General features: G+C 36.3%; 2 protein-coding genes across 4 annotated transcripts; both read right to left on the bottom strand.

Annotated features, from left to right (window-relative positions):
• Positions 1–288: 288 nt before the first annotated feature.
• Positions 289–1,861, bottom strand: LOC113743538 (F-box protein At3g07870-like). Its single transcript, XM_027271587.2, has one exon. The coding sequence runs from the start codon at positions 1,752–1,754 to the stop codon at positions 618–620; it is 1,137 nt and encodes a 378-aa protein (XP_027127388.1). The 5' UTR covers positions 1,755–1,861; the 3' UTR covers positions 289–617.
• Positions 1,862–3,208: 1,347 nt separating this feature from the next.
• On the bottom strand, positions 3,209–12,122 carry LOC113687555 (protein LAZ1). 3 transcript variants are annotated; one of them, XM_072048791.1, is made up of 9 exons: positions 11,544–11,582; positions 11,031–11,262; positions 10,877–10,915; positions 8,465–8,573; positions 7,980–8,164; positions 7,795–7,883; positions 6,809–7,070; positions 5,368–5,616; positions 3,337–4,424 (listed from the first exon to the last, which is right to left on the bottom strand). In XM_072048791.1, the coding sequence occupies exons 4-9, from the start codon at positions 8,499–8,501 to the stop codon at positions 4,077–4,079; spliced, it is 1,170 nt and encodes a 389-aa protein (XP_071904892.1). In that variant the 5' UTR covers positions 8,502–8,573; positions 10,877–10,915; positions 11,031–11,262; positions 11,544–11,582; the 3' UTR covers positions 3,337–4,076. The 3 variants fall into 3 exon arrangements, with proteins under 3 accessions (XP_071904891.1, XP_071904892.1, XP_071904894.1); XM_072048790.1 differs by lacking the exons at positions 10,877–10,915; positions 11,031–11,262 and adding an exon at positions 11,721–12,121 and having other exon boundaries at positions 3,209–4,424; positions 11,544–11,600; XM_072048793.1 differs by lacking the exons at positions 3,337–4,424; positions 10,877–10,915; positions 11,031–11,262 and adding an exon at positions 11,721–12,122 and having other exon boundaries at positions 5,458–5,621; positions 11,544–11,600.
• Between the last annotated feature and the right edge of the window lie 962 nt (positions 12,123–13,084).

The following is a 13,084-nucleotide window of genomic DNA, read 5'->3' as shown; positions in this document are numbered from 1 at the left end:
AGTTCTCTATTTGGAATGGCATGGTCTAGGGCTGGCAAGTCCGTAAGCTAAAAGTGAAGTTCCAGTCTGAACGGCAGGCACATAGTTCTTTAGAAAGCTATCTTGACATGGATCAAGAATAATTTGGTATCCCTCTGTTATTGAACCTCACACAACAACAAAAGAAGATGAAGATGACTAGCGGCCTTCATCATCGAATGGGCAGGTTGCACACAGCAAAAGATCATTTCAAAGGGTTAGAGCACTAGCAGCAACAAAACAACGAATCACCACCAAACAACAGAGAAGTAACACCAAGTTATAATTATAAATACAGCTTATAGCATTATGTTCGTTTTAAAATTAACAGGCTAGCGGAACATAAACGAGCGAGTCTATGATGAGAATCATGGTAATAGCATTCCATTTAAAGACTACCAAAGTTGGATAATAGAAACACAGCACCAACAAAAATTACAATAAAAACTCACTCCAAAACGGATATAATTTCATCAAATCTTCCTTGCCTGTTCAGTCATTTGCTCCACTTTTTCCACTACTATTGTTGTTTACAGCCACTCTTCATTTCACACACCTCTCTTTTCCTTGCAAGTAGAAGCATCAATCAGCAATTCACTTTATCCTTCAAGCAAGACTAGGCTCTCCACAAAATTTTCAACATAAATCGAACCAAGCTTCCCAAAAATTTCAAGATCCTTAATTTTTCTGCTCTCAAGGTCAAATGAAACCAGCACTCCACTTGCAGGATCACTAACAAACATCTCATCCACAAACATTGTCACGAAAAGATGACCGTTGTTACTAAATCCAATCACATTCTCCATCCCTTCCACTAATCCAATATTATACAGCCTCTTCCACGACTCCACATTCCTATATTCCTTCATCACCCAAAGGCTATAAATGTTCTCATATCCATTGTACTTCATCACAGCAAGACAACCACCATGTTTCATAAGAAACAAATTTGCAGCACGCTCATCCACCAAAGCTTCCGGTAAGAAGATCTCTATGAAAATTTCATCCTTCATATCAAACCCCATTATTGAATTCCCAAAACTTCCTTTCCTACGATGTGCAAGCCAATGCATAACCCCGTTGACAAATACCTGCGAGAGACAAAAACCGGTGATATAATACCTAGGACAAGTTTGAGGACCATGAGCCAAAACTTTCCAACTTTTTGTGCTAAGTGAATAAACCTCAACCCCAACAGACAAGCCATAAAGTCGATCATACACAATCCTCACAACTTTATAGTCAAATCCCTGAAAATCACAACCAAAACCAAGCAAAAATATTCTTGAACGATCCCAATAGGGCTGAATACTGGGTAAGGGCAGCTCAATCGACTTCTGTACTGAAGGGTTCCATAAAATTATGGGTTTCAGGCGAAACGTACCAAACATATCATCACACAGACAAACCAACCCATTGCAGCAGCCTACAATTCGATAACAACCCACCTTGGACTTGAGTGGAAATCTGATTTTGGAAGATTTATGGACAAAATCATCGTTATCAGGGTGCAAGGAGTAATGTTCTGTTTGGTCATTTCGACTATAGTGCCTGCAGAGCAGAAGAGAATGTTTTTTGTTGGGCTGATTCTGGATCTTTTTGAGGTGTGTGAAGATGAAATTGGGACTTGTGATGAGGCATTGCCAGGTTTTGGAGACTAAGATGAATCTGATTAGAGATTTGACTGGAAGCCTAATCAGGATCTCGATCAAGATTTCTTGAGGAATGTTTTCCATCTTGAGATATCCGCTGGCTAGCCTGGCTTCGGAGACTAGGGAACGATATTTACAGAGCTGTGGCTGGCATCCCTTTGACTTGGGATCCGTTGACCGTTGGCAGTTTGTACTTTTTAGCGTGCACTGTACTTGGAAGTCAATTATAGATTTATAGGATGAGAAGAAACGACGTTGTTTTGTGAAATGGATTTTCAGGAAAATCAACTTGTGGTTTCTGACTAAACAAAACCGCATCTTTGATCACCGTTTTACCTTTTTTTTTTTGGTTTACAAGGAGTTACCATTTCAAATTTAACACTTGCTTTTAATTTTATTATTTAAAAAAATAACTTTTTCAAATTATGATGCCAATTTAATGAAGGAATATTTTGAATTTAAATGATACTTGTATAAATTCATCATCTCAAGGAGACATAACAATTATATTTTCGTAAAAAAAAAAAGAGTTAAATTTCCAAAATAACGACTCTAATACCGGAGATAGAGAGAGGATCAATCTTATCTATACCCTTTAAAATTGGAAATCCAAATAGTCAACTTAATTGATCCCTTATAGTTGGACATTCCACGGTTCTTCAATCTAATCCTAAATTTATCTACCAAAACAATAGATGTCGTATATTATTGTGACACACAGGTCCTTCAAGTTCCAAGTCCCTTGACTTTTATCCTGCCCTTTTCTCATATGTTGAGCAAAGAGCCTTTGAGAAATCTTGGTCATAGATGCATTTTCCTATTTTAATAACCATCTAGAATCCCTCCTCCTCCCATTGACTTTCATCTTTCCTAGGATTCCATGGAAGTTTGTTGGTTTTTTGAGGCATAAATTAAGAAACAACACCTTAGTGTTGCAAAAATGATTTATAAAAGACTTGTATGAAACTGAAAAATGAGATTATGTTATTCATTCATCAACTCACAATTTATAATGATTACTAACAAAATATCTAACTAACAACTATCTTAAAAATCTCAACAAAATATAATCTTCTTCTACTAGCAAATCTTAGCTAAAATATTTGTTAACAAACTAATAAGATTTTTGGTTAATAAATATCCTAATTGTAAGACTTATTCTTTTACTAACTAAATTATTTTGGTATCAAACTCAATATGATAAAATCTATAGAAAAAGTTAGCATATCTCACATTTTTGCAAAGCGTTTTGTGTTTTGAAACTAAGTATTAAGGTCACAACAACTTAATTAGACCTTATAAAACACAACGCTTTGTAGTTCATTCCCATACCTCAAGTAGCTCATAAATTTGGGCATTGTGCACTGCAAAATTTATGATTATATGAAGTGGGAGAGGAGGCTGGTACCATTTTACTTTGCACTACTTTATAATGAGTCTAGTGGTTGAAGTGATGGAAGTTCAATAGTTTGTCATCAAAGAACACACAATTAAGCTCTCATTCTTCTCATTAACAATGCTGCGCGAGCAAGGTTAACTTAAAAAAGGAAAAATCATGATGATGTGCTACTTGATTATTATGTTTAAAAATACAGAAAGACTTGACTCACCAAACATAACCTTTTAGGTACCTATTTGACATTACATAAAATGAGAACATGCTCGATAGGAAAAGTGATAGCCCTTTTGAGAGGTGATAAAATCATCTTACACAAGGAGGGTCGTCCCACATGACATTTATTTAGCAGTAGTAACGAAAGAAGCTATGCCTTTTTTGAAATCCAGATCGATCACAACCAACTAGAAGTGAAAAATTACAAATCTTGCCTGCATCCTTGGACTGCACCATTCATCCTCAGCCCTGAGAAGATGCAATATTTGAAGTCGTGAAGGAGAATCCTCTTGTCAGAACTGCAACTATGGAAAAGAATCATGAGATGGAAAGTTGCGCACACAGCTTTAGATTGTCTTGATCCATCCCTGCCCATGAGAAACTCAGCAACTGATCATAATTAAACGAGTCTGTGGTACAACAACCTAATGAAGACATCGATTGACATTTAAAGAGAAGTGTTCGAAAAACTGGTTGAGGAAATTCATCCTAATACGGTTTGGGAACTTCGCGACCAATATAGAGAGAGCTCTATGGTACAATCTTTTTGCCTATTAAGTTTGATGTAATGCATACGGCAAAGTGTCTCCACAAACCCTTTCAGGATGCCACTTCAATCGGATGATATGAGTAAAACCCAAGCATTGACGTAATTCCAAAATGAAAACTTTGAACTTCATTGCAGCAGAAACATGCTTTGAAGAGAGCAGTCCTCGTGTTGAAGAAAAAAAGATCACGCCGAGGGATCTCCTGTACACAATTGTCTGTTCATGTGCAACATTACTTCATAGCACCTAGTCTCTGGTAACCCACCTCCTGCCTCGGATCTGATAATCACCAAAACTATGATCACTGCTACTCTCACCACCGCTTTCTGCACTGGTGTATCCAGATTTTCGACGGTGCTTCTTCTTCCGAACACTCCCAGTATCACTGATACTACCATTTAAGAGGGGATCATCTATTCCACGAATTACTCTACGAGATGGAGGATCAATACAGCTGTCGTCCTTAGTCCTCCTCTCTTTTTCATGCTTCTTCATGTTCTGAGAGATCTTATGCAGTTTCTTATTTATATGTGAAATTCCCTTCTCCATGGGCTCTACAGCTTGTGTCACAGTAAACTTCACATCATTCACAATCTAGATCACAGCTTAAAATCCCAGAATTAGAACTGATGAAAGATGTTTACATGAACAAAGAAAGATGCTAGTCCAAATGCATAAAGGGACAATAAGGTTAAAGGTGTCCAAACAAGTGATAAATAACTAAAAAAAAAAAACAAAATAAAAGGCAGAGATGCTGCAAGGAAACAATGACATACACCAAAAAAGAAAAGTTCAGGAAAAAAAATTAAACAAGCATCAATGAGAGAATAGCATGTAGCACAATCTTTTTGTAAAAGAGTCTTTCTTCGAAAGCTTAAATCCACATTTACAGATAAGAGTTTGCATGCTTGCCAATTACTAAAATTAACATAGATCATCCTATACCACCCGCACCACAGCACAATGACCAATACACATGTTCTCCCATCTGAGAAATGGGTTCAACGAGACCACAAAAAGTAATTCCTTAAGGTTCAAAGGGCTGGTGAGGCAACAACTAATTCAGGGTCCTACATACTAACACTAATGAAATTCTATGTTATCTGATATTCCATTCAATGCAGTAACGTTTTCAAGTACATTATGGTCCTCAAAATCTACAAAACTCCATGAGCGGAAAATCCTCCATTAACATGTGATCAAATCCCACAATCTTCCAGACAACCCGAAATCCAGAAAATGAAACACAACGAACGGATATCTTACCCTACCCCAACCTAAAAATATATAAAGAGTAGATGAAGCAAATTAATAAAAGCAAGAAAAGCCAGACACTGGCTGAGATGACTAAAGTAAATAAAGAGTTTTCAGGCTATTCTTCTGTTAAACCCAGCTTTACTGAAAGAGATTACTACCATGATGATGATTATCCTTAAACAGAGCTTATGAACATGACTTATCAGTGTCTTGGTAACACCAAGGTAGCCTTAACTACCCAAAATAGCTTATCTCTGTTCCATGGAGAAGAAAAACTTACAAATTCACCAGCACCAACAAAAACGTCCTTAACGCTTTCTTTGATGGTCATTCCACTCCTAACATTAACTTCAGGTTGGGGAAGGCGCAATTTTGTAGGACGCTCACTGTCTCTAACCTCTTCAGGATCAACTGGATATTCACCAATATAGTCTCCAAGAACTGAAACACTTCCAGGGAAATAGTCTTCCATCAGCTCATACGGCTTTGCAGGGAACACATACAGATGAACCACAGAAGCGATGCCCATCTGTGCTGGATAAATACAAAGGCCAGTTAAACTTTCATATTTACTTGAAAATTTCAGCATTGCGTAGTCATGCACAACACAGTCTAGGTAAGGGTGAACATGAAGCGAAAAATCACATTTTAAATCTGAATCCAAAAAAATCATCAGATCAGAATTATAGTTCCAGACATTTCAAGAAACTGAAACCAAGTGACCCAAAAAGTAAAGTGGAACTTCTAAACATGTGTTTGTCATAGCTGCTATTATGCTAACAAAACACCCAATGGACAGCAATTCTATGATCGAGGACTTGACAAAGGAAAAGGCTAATGTTCCTATGAATTCAAGAGCTTGTCTGACATGAATTTAGGAGGCCATTTGTCTTTGACACATATGTCAATTATTTAGCTCCAAAGATTTTCTATCATTCATTTTAAAGGAAGAAAGAGAGAATGAAAGGAAAAAAATCTCCTTGATCACAGCCTATTTCCATCAGCTGACCACACTGAACTGCAAACTCTTATTCCCATAGCCAAGAGGTACAAGTCAGTTTGCAATTCTATAAAGTACATTTCTATCAACAATCACATGGATAAAACACAAAAATGATTAGCTTGGAAATGCTAAATTGCAACAGTATCTATCTGGTAGACCCCATGACTTAAAGGAGGAATTCATGCAACTGGCATCATCTCCATGAGTGACACATGACATGCTCCACCAATGAAGAAGCCACCAGGGGCCAAAAGAAAAAAAAGTCCCAAGCCCAGAAATAATCTTCTCTTCTTCCCTCAGAGACATAAAAACAAGAAATGAACAAGCCATCCATTATGATTTCGAGTGTTATTTCGAAGTTATGCTACATTAGGAGTTGACTTCATCCCCTCTTTCCCAGTTTTACAATGCACAATACTTACGCCTGCTAAAAATTTTTAGACCATGGAAAAAGTGAGCAATGACAAAATTGGTATCAGCAATTACCCTATCAACAATCTATAACTCTGGCCATCAATTTCGGCAAGATAAGGATGGTAATCATGAGAACTTTAAGCCCAAAATACCAAATAAGTATTTAAAACAAATTACATGCATGTGTTACCCAAGTACTTTTCATCAATCATGTCAATGAGTATGAGTATTATGTTCAAACTTTAAAATGAGAATAAAGTTGGGCAAATTGATATAAGAAGAAACTAATTAGATGGAATATTACCTCAATGCATATTATAAAATCTTGAACACTTGACTGGAACTGCAAAGCTTGAGCTATAGGGCTTCTTAGCAGGCCAAGATCATAGAAAAGGGCAATAAAGATACCTTGCCACCAAGTCAAGAACACAATTGACTTAAATGTCAGAAACTTGGCTAATGGCTTAATGTGTGCTAATTCAACCTTTGTGATGCTGTAAAATTGCACTAAGCAATACAAAGCCCACGATTGACTGAAATTTAAAACCACGGCCATATAGGGATACCTACAAGAATTATGAGGCAAACAAAATCAGAGCCATCATAAGTAATCACACAATGACTTTAAGAAGAAACAACTTCAAGACTTGAGAATGGTTCTACCAGGATATTAAGGGAGAAAATTGAAAAAAGTGAATTACATTTCCCCAATACTGATTATCTTTAACGTTTCAATGAAGCTACAACAATCTCCTCAAAATCAATTGAATAACTTTTAGCCACTTATGATAAGCTAACATCCAATGACTGAAGAACTTATGGAAACTGAAACCACACCAAAAGCACTCAAAGAGTAAAGGAAATCATTTTCTACTTGAAAATGTGGTTATCCACTCAACTAAATCTCACTCTATCCAAAATTTCTTCCCTGCTGCTGTCGGCGCCCTAAGGCCCAAAACTAGAACAGAGGCAAAGTGTAAAATTCAAACCCCAAATTAAGCCCCCTGAAATTTATGAAACCCCAAATTCAGACGCAACCAGAATTTTTCAAAACCAAAATCACTAGAAATTAAGCATTTCAAATTTGTCAAAAGAAGCTATCAGACTTGCCATTGAGTACGTTGGCATTCGTGTGCTAATTCAAAAATCTATCTCCATAGGTGTATCTCTGCCTGGGTTAGTTTGATTTTATTTAGCTGTAGCATGCAATTTGTTATCACTTTAATCACATGTTGTGTTAGGTCATACTTAAGGACAAAACCAATGCAGTTCAAGATATTGACTTCTTACCCACAGTTCCATCTAAACTCTCCCTCACAATAAACACCAAAAGCTTCCAGAATTACTGCCAGAATAGCAGTAAATGCTTTTATAAGCATCTGCAAGAGGGGCAAAAAAAAAAACCACTAAGAAAGGAACATCATAAGTTTTATGACAACAAACATCAAAGATCCAATACTGAGAAGCAAACTTACATATTGGACAATTCCAAACTTGATAACTTGATAAACCCATTGACTCAATTTCCACGGCTTCAGCAAAAGATTAAAAGGAAAGTGATGCTGTATTATTCCCCTTTCTGAGCCATGATCCAGTAAGGGCGTTTTGGAACTTGCACGTCCCTCCCTCTCCATGAACTCTATAGTCCTGTCCTCCCCACCTTCATCGGAAAATATTAAGAAAATGGAATAAGCCACTTTCAAAAGCAGAGATTAGATTAATTTTTGCTTAATTTAATATTGTCAATCAGTCCTTTACTATAAATAAAGAAAGAAACTAAACTTTTTTTGGGGACAGTTATGCATGCCAGCTATTCATATTAGAGGGGATAATAAACATTTTGATATAAACAAAATAAGATAAAGAATAACAAGAAAAATATAGCTATTATGATGAAACTTAAAGTAGGATGATGTGCATAATAACAGCACCAACACAAGTACAAATATCAAATTCATACCTAAACAGGCAACGAGATATCTCCCAAAGCAATACATTGCAAAGGACTCATAGCCATCACGAAGGATCTCAACATCAACACTGATTGATGGATTCAACAATGACACAAACTGTAAATGGTGTACACATAACAGATGTAAGAAGAAGTCTAAAGCAGCACTTAAGCACAAATAATGACAAACAGTCAAAACAGCTGAGGAGGTACCTCGGCTTGAGAATGGTAAAAAGGCCCAAAAGTACTTAAGTTTGAATAACTAGCCATAAATATAATAATTTTCTTTTAGAAAAATTCTAGCTGTCTAAGATTTGCTCCCACTCATTCTGAGGGAGATGAAAAGCTCATGATACTCAGGGAATAAAAGAACACTATATATGAGCCTAATTATATTTAAACATGCACATGCAAATAAGTACCTACACTCTTTCAGAAGCACACTAACTAAGCAATAACATTCGTTCTTATATAGCTAAGAAGTAACTTTTCAACGCTATCTTATGCTATGATGTAAATGTTTATGAAGTATAGATAAAAACTCTCATAATAATCAGTTATAAGCAGTTAATCTGAGAAATCTTAATAGGGGTGCACAGGACCCAGATGCTTGTCAGCAGCTCATTAGAAAGTCGCCCAAATACTTAATGATACAGATAAAAGTGGAAACATTGGAATGTATTATAGGAAAACAAGAAAGTTGGTTGCAAAAATTTCAAACTGGAGCTTATCTAGATTTTATATGTAGGTTTATCTTGCTGTTTAAAATAGGTTCTAGGGTAAGGGTGATTTATTAATTGTCCAAATGCTTTGATGCACCAAATGCTGCTAGGATATTGTTATCCTTTCTGCAAGCCTAACCCAGCTGCATAAGTGCTCTAAAGGCAGCCCTGTGCTAATATTTCCTCATCCTGGAAACCATGTTTTCCTTGGAAAACGAGTAGTTTTAGTCTCTCTCTCTCTCTCTCTCTCTCCCTCCCCCCCCCCCCAAAAAAAACAAAACAACAAAAAAAAACCCGCACTTGTGGTTTTAATTATTTTGTATGCTCAGCTAGCAATGAAATTGCTCCACATGCTGTCAGAACCTTGCCTCCAACTCTTTCTTGAAGGACCAAACTCTGCCCCAAAAATACCTATATGTTAACTCTCCTGTGGCAGAGTTATGACATCAAGAATGTTGCTTCCTCTTTTCCTCTTCTTCTTCTTAAAGTCCATCCCCATCACACATATTAGTCACCTAGATCAGCCTAAATTCCTCTCCACTAAAAAAAAATTTCAAAAAGAATTCAGCTCATTATGGTTCTTAAAATAAGCTCAGCAACAGTGGAATTTTCTTATTCTTTAAAGCTCCAGAGCTGCTTCAAAATAATACAAATAAAAATATGACTTTATGGAGTAGTCCCTCCTTCATTTAGTTCAATTCTTATCAAGGATCCCACATCACTTGGTTGAATCGATTTTCTTCAAGCTTCATATTGAGCTGAGCTGGCACTAATAGCAAGTCAACTTACATATTGATAATTACTACTCACTCATTTAAGTAGCAATACCTCCCCATTCCCAGTGACACACACAAACACTCTCTCTCTCTCTCTGACAGACACTTTAACACTGTCATACACACACATTATAGCTTCCAAGATCTCCACTACCTAAACCTTCTCTATCTCTCTCCCTTTCTCTCCATCTTTTATGCATGTAAAGGAAAATAAGCAGTCTCTCTCTCTCTCTCATACAAGATCAGCCAAAAAAATACTACCCTTTTTCAATTCGATATCCAAAGTCTATAAAACGTAAGAGCAGTGAATATCATTTTCTGGACATATATCAGCAAACAGTCAAGATAAAACTCTGGGATCATAAATAATTTCATTAATTCATACTTCCAAGATGAAAATACGTTTATCCTGAAAAGAAACAGACAGATCCCATATGAATCTCTACATAAAATTAGCTCGCTTAACTAGAAAAGATAGCATCAATAGCACAATAAACATAAAAAAAGACATGAGAGAAATACACTAAAAGGAGAGCCAAATCACTTTGTTCTGTGTTTGTTTGAAAGTAAAAGAACTGAGAGAAAGCCAGAGTTAGTAGTAATTAATGAAATTGTTGCAGATAACTAACTCTTGTCCAGAAAACTTTGTAGGACAAAAAATGCATGAGTGCAGGCAAAAAAAAATTTGTTGCTCCCCGTCAAACTTGATAAACACAAAGTAAAAAGTAACTATTTGCCATGACTTTTAATTGCAACTTAGCATCATCCAACGTAGATAGAGACAAACTAGTAAAGCAACTGCTATTGCAATACTTATGGTTCACTAATAGCTAGGAAGATTAACCATTTATACAGATTCCAGAATCTCATCATAGCTGGAAATGAAAATTTGAAAGAAACAAGCCAAAGAGAAGCATATGTACCTGCTACATTCACTCTACAATTCACACAACTGAAGTCCTCTACAAAAGACACCATTATAACTGATCACCAGTAATATACAATCCCAATAACCACTGTAGAATCTCTTGCACTTAAATCATGCTCAGAAAAGCACATGAAATTCAAGATCCTTACCTCTATTGTTATCCCTCTCTTCATTTATCATCTCCTTTAGTCAACAAAGGTTTTAGATTTTGATCTCTCCCACGACAAACCTTTAGACACAGCAAGATAGATGTATGCACATAGACATGTTCACTACACGGCTAAATCAATTAAAAGCTCCATCTCACTCGTATCACTTTATAGTTCAGAGCAAACGTGAGAACCACCACGCAGACCAAACATCTCCATAACAAATTTGAGTCTTTAACCAAGATCCATCCAATAAAGCAATAACAAACAAGCTTTGCAGCGTCAGTGAACGAAACCACAACATAGAACAACTGAATTGTACACAATAACCACACCATAAAGCAAAACCCAACTGAAACCGACACTATCACAGCATAATGCAGCTGATAATACATCACAACAGTAAAACTGCATAATTCAGCTCAACCCACTTCCCAAATCTCCTAAAAAATCATAAAAGATTTCAACTTGACAGACTAAATAACTAAACCAGGGAAAAGAAAATCAACTTACAGATTCAACAGCATAGCAGGGCACCATCAATATGACTCCGATCAAAAACTTTTGCTCCTATTATCAAAATCAATTCCACCAAACAAATAAAACTAAATTCAGCAAAACCCCTCTCTCCAACTAACAAAAATAACCATAAACAAAATTTATTAAAGGGAAAAAAATGAAGAAAATGACCTCCGGATGTTTGTAAGCGGAGAGGTGTTCGAACAGTAGGTAAATGGAGAGAATAAGCGTGACGATGACAAATACGCCGCCTATAGCAGCGGCCCATGTGGGCGGGGAATATGAGGATTTCAGCCAATTGAAGCAGAAAGATTGTATTATATTCTGCATCCAGCTGCTTTGAATTACTATCTACGATTTTCTTAGGTTTCTCGTTTTCTTCCTTTATCTGTTTCCTCAATTTTCTGGCGATTGAAGTTTATCTTACGGGAATTTCATTGGGATTTTTGTGTGGGATTTGAATGTGACCATGGAAAGAATGATGAAGATGAAGATGAAGATGGTGATGATGATGTCAGATTGATTTTGGACAAAAGAGTTGAATTTGTATTAAGGGGGAAAGAAGGATAAAGGAAAGAAATGAGGAGACGGCTAAAAATAACAAAAAGGTTAATTCAAAAATGCACCCTCAGAAAGTGAATTAATCTCATTTTGCCCACTTATTGTTCAATTGGACCAGTCTGCCCCCCCTGGACTTTTCAATTTTTTTTTTCTGGAGAAAAAACCTCTAGTGTATAACCTATCTATTCTAAACTATTGAGAAGGGGGAGCCTAAAGAGATTTTATGTTAAGAGCTAGTAGATACACAAATCCAAGGGAGTGCTTTGGCATAACCCTTGAATTTTTTTTGTTGCAAGTGGGATTTGAACCCCCACTTACAGTCCAAATAGGGTCTTAAGACCCACCTTAGTGCCCAAGGAGCTGGTTGTCAATAACAATACAATCAACTTGGCAAAACTTAAATTGAATCCAACATTGTTATTTTAGCTGCACATAATGCACCGAAATGAATGTGGATGCAATTTTTGAGTGATCTCATGCATACAAAAATTAAAAAGACAATTATACTCTCCAAAAATTATACGCAAGTAGATAAAAATTTTGATATGGAAAAAAAAGATACTTTTTGATGTAAAATATTAGGGTAAATCAGAAGCCCTTTTAATTTTCTTATTTTAGATTTTTTAAAACATTGACATTTATTTTTTTTCTCGAAGCATTTAACTTGCGTCCTGTCCGTTTAAAAAAAGTTAAAATATATACATATATATATACACACAGATATATACACACATATATATATATAGACACACATATGTATACTGCCTTCTCAACCCAAAAAAAAAAAAAGACTGGTCACACTGCCTCAAATCGCCATTCATAATCATTTGTGTCCCCTTATAACCGTCTTAGAGTAGGCATGACCATGATTCCATTTGAAACCGGAACTGGACCGTTTAGAACCTGACCAGAACCGAAACCAAAACCGTGGAACCAGAACCATGGTATGGTAGAACCTTGGATAAAGGTTCCAC

The sequence above is a fragment of the Coffea arabica genome, chromosome 5e (genome assembly GCF_036785885.1).
Source record: "Coffea arabica cultivar ET-39 chromosome 5e, Coffea Arabica ET-39 HiFi, whole genome shotgun sequence".
NCBI classification, from domain to species: Eukaryota; Viridiplantae; Streptophyta; class Magnoliopsida; order Gentianales; family Rubiaceae; genus Coffea; species Coffea arabica.
Note: the sequence above shows the minus strand (reverse complement) of the source record. Positions and strands in the feature narration are given on the sequence as shown.

What these genes read in the sequence shown, in the direction of transcription:
- LOC113743538 (XM_027271587.2), bottom strand. Translation starts at nt 1,754, where the DNA reads ATGGAAAACATTCCTCAAGAAATCTTGATCGAGATCCTGATTAGGCTT.
- LOC113687555 (XM_072048790.1), bottom strand. Translation starts at nt 11,879, where the DNA reads ATGCAGAATATAATACAATCTTTCTGCTTCAATTGGCTGAAATCCTCA. An exon ending in GAGTTTAGATGGAACTGTGG is followed by an intron (nt 7,071 to 7,794) that starts GTAAGAAGTCAA and finishes TAATTCTTGTAG; the next exon opens with GTATCCCTATATGGCCGTGG. An exon ending in TTGTTGGTGCTGGTGAATTT is followed by an intron (nt 4,425 to 5,367) that starts GTAAGTTTTTCT and finishes GCTGTGATCTAG; the next exon opens with ATTGTGAATGATGTGAAGTT.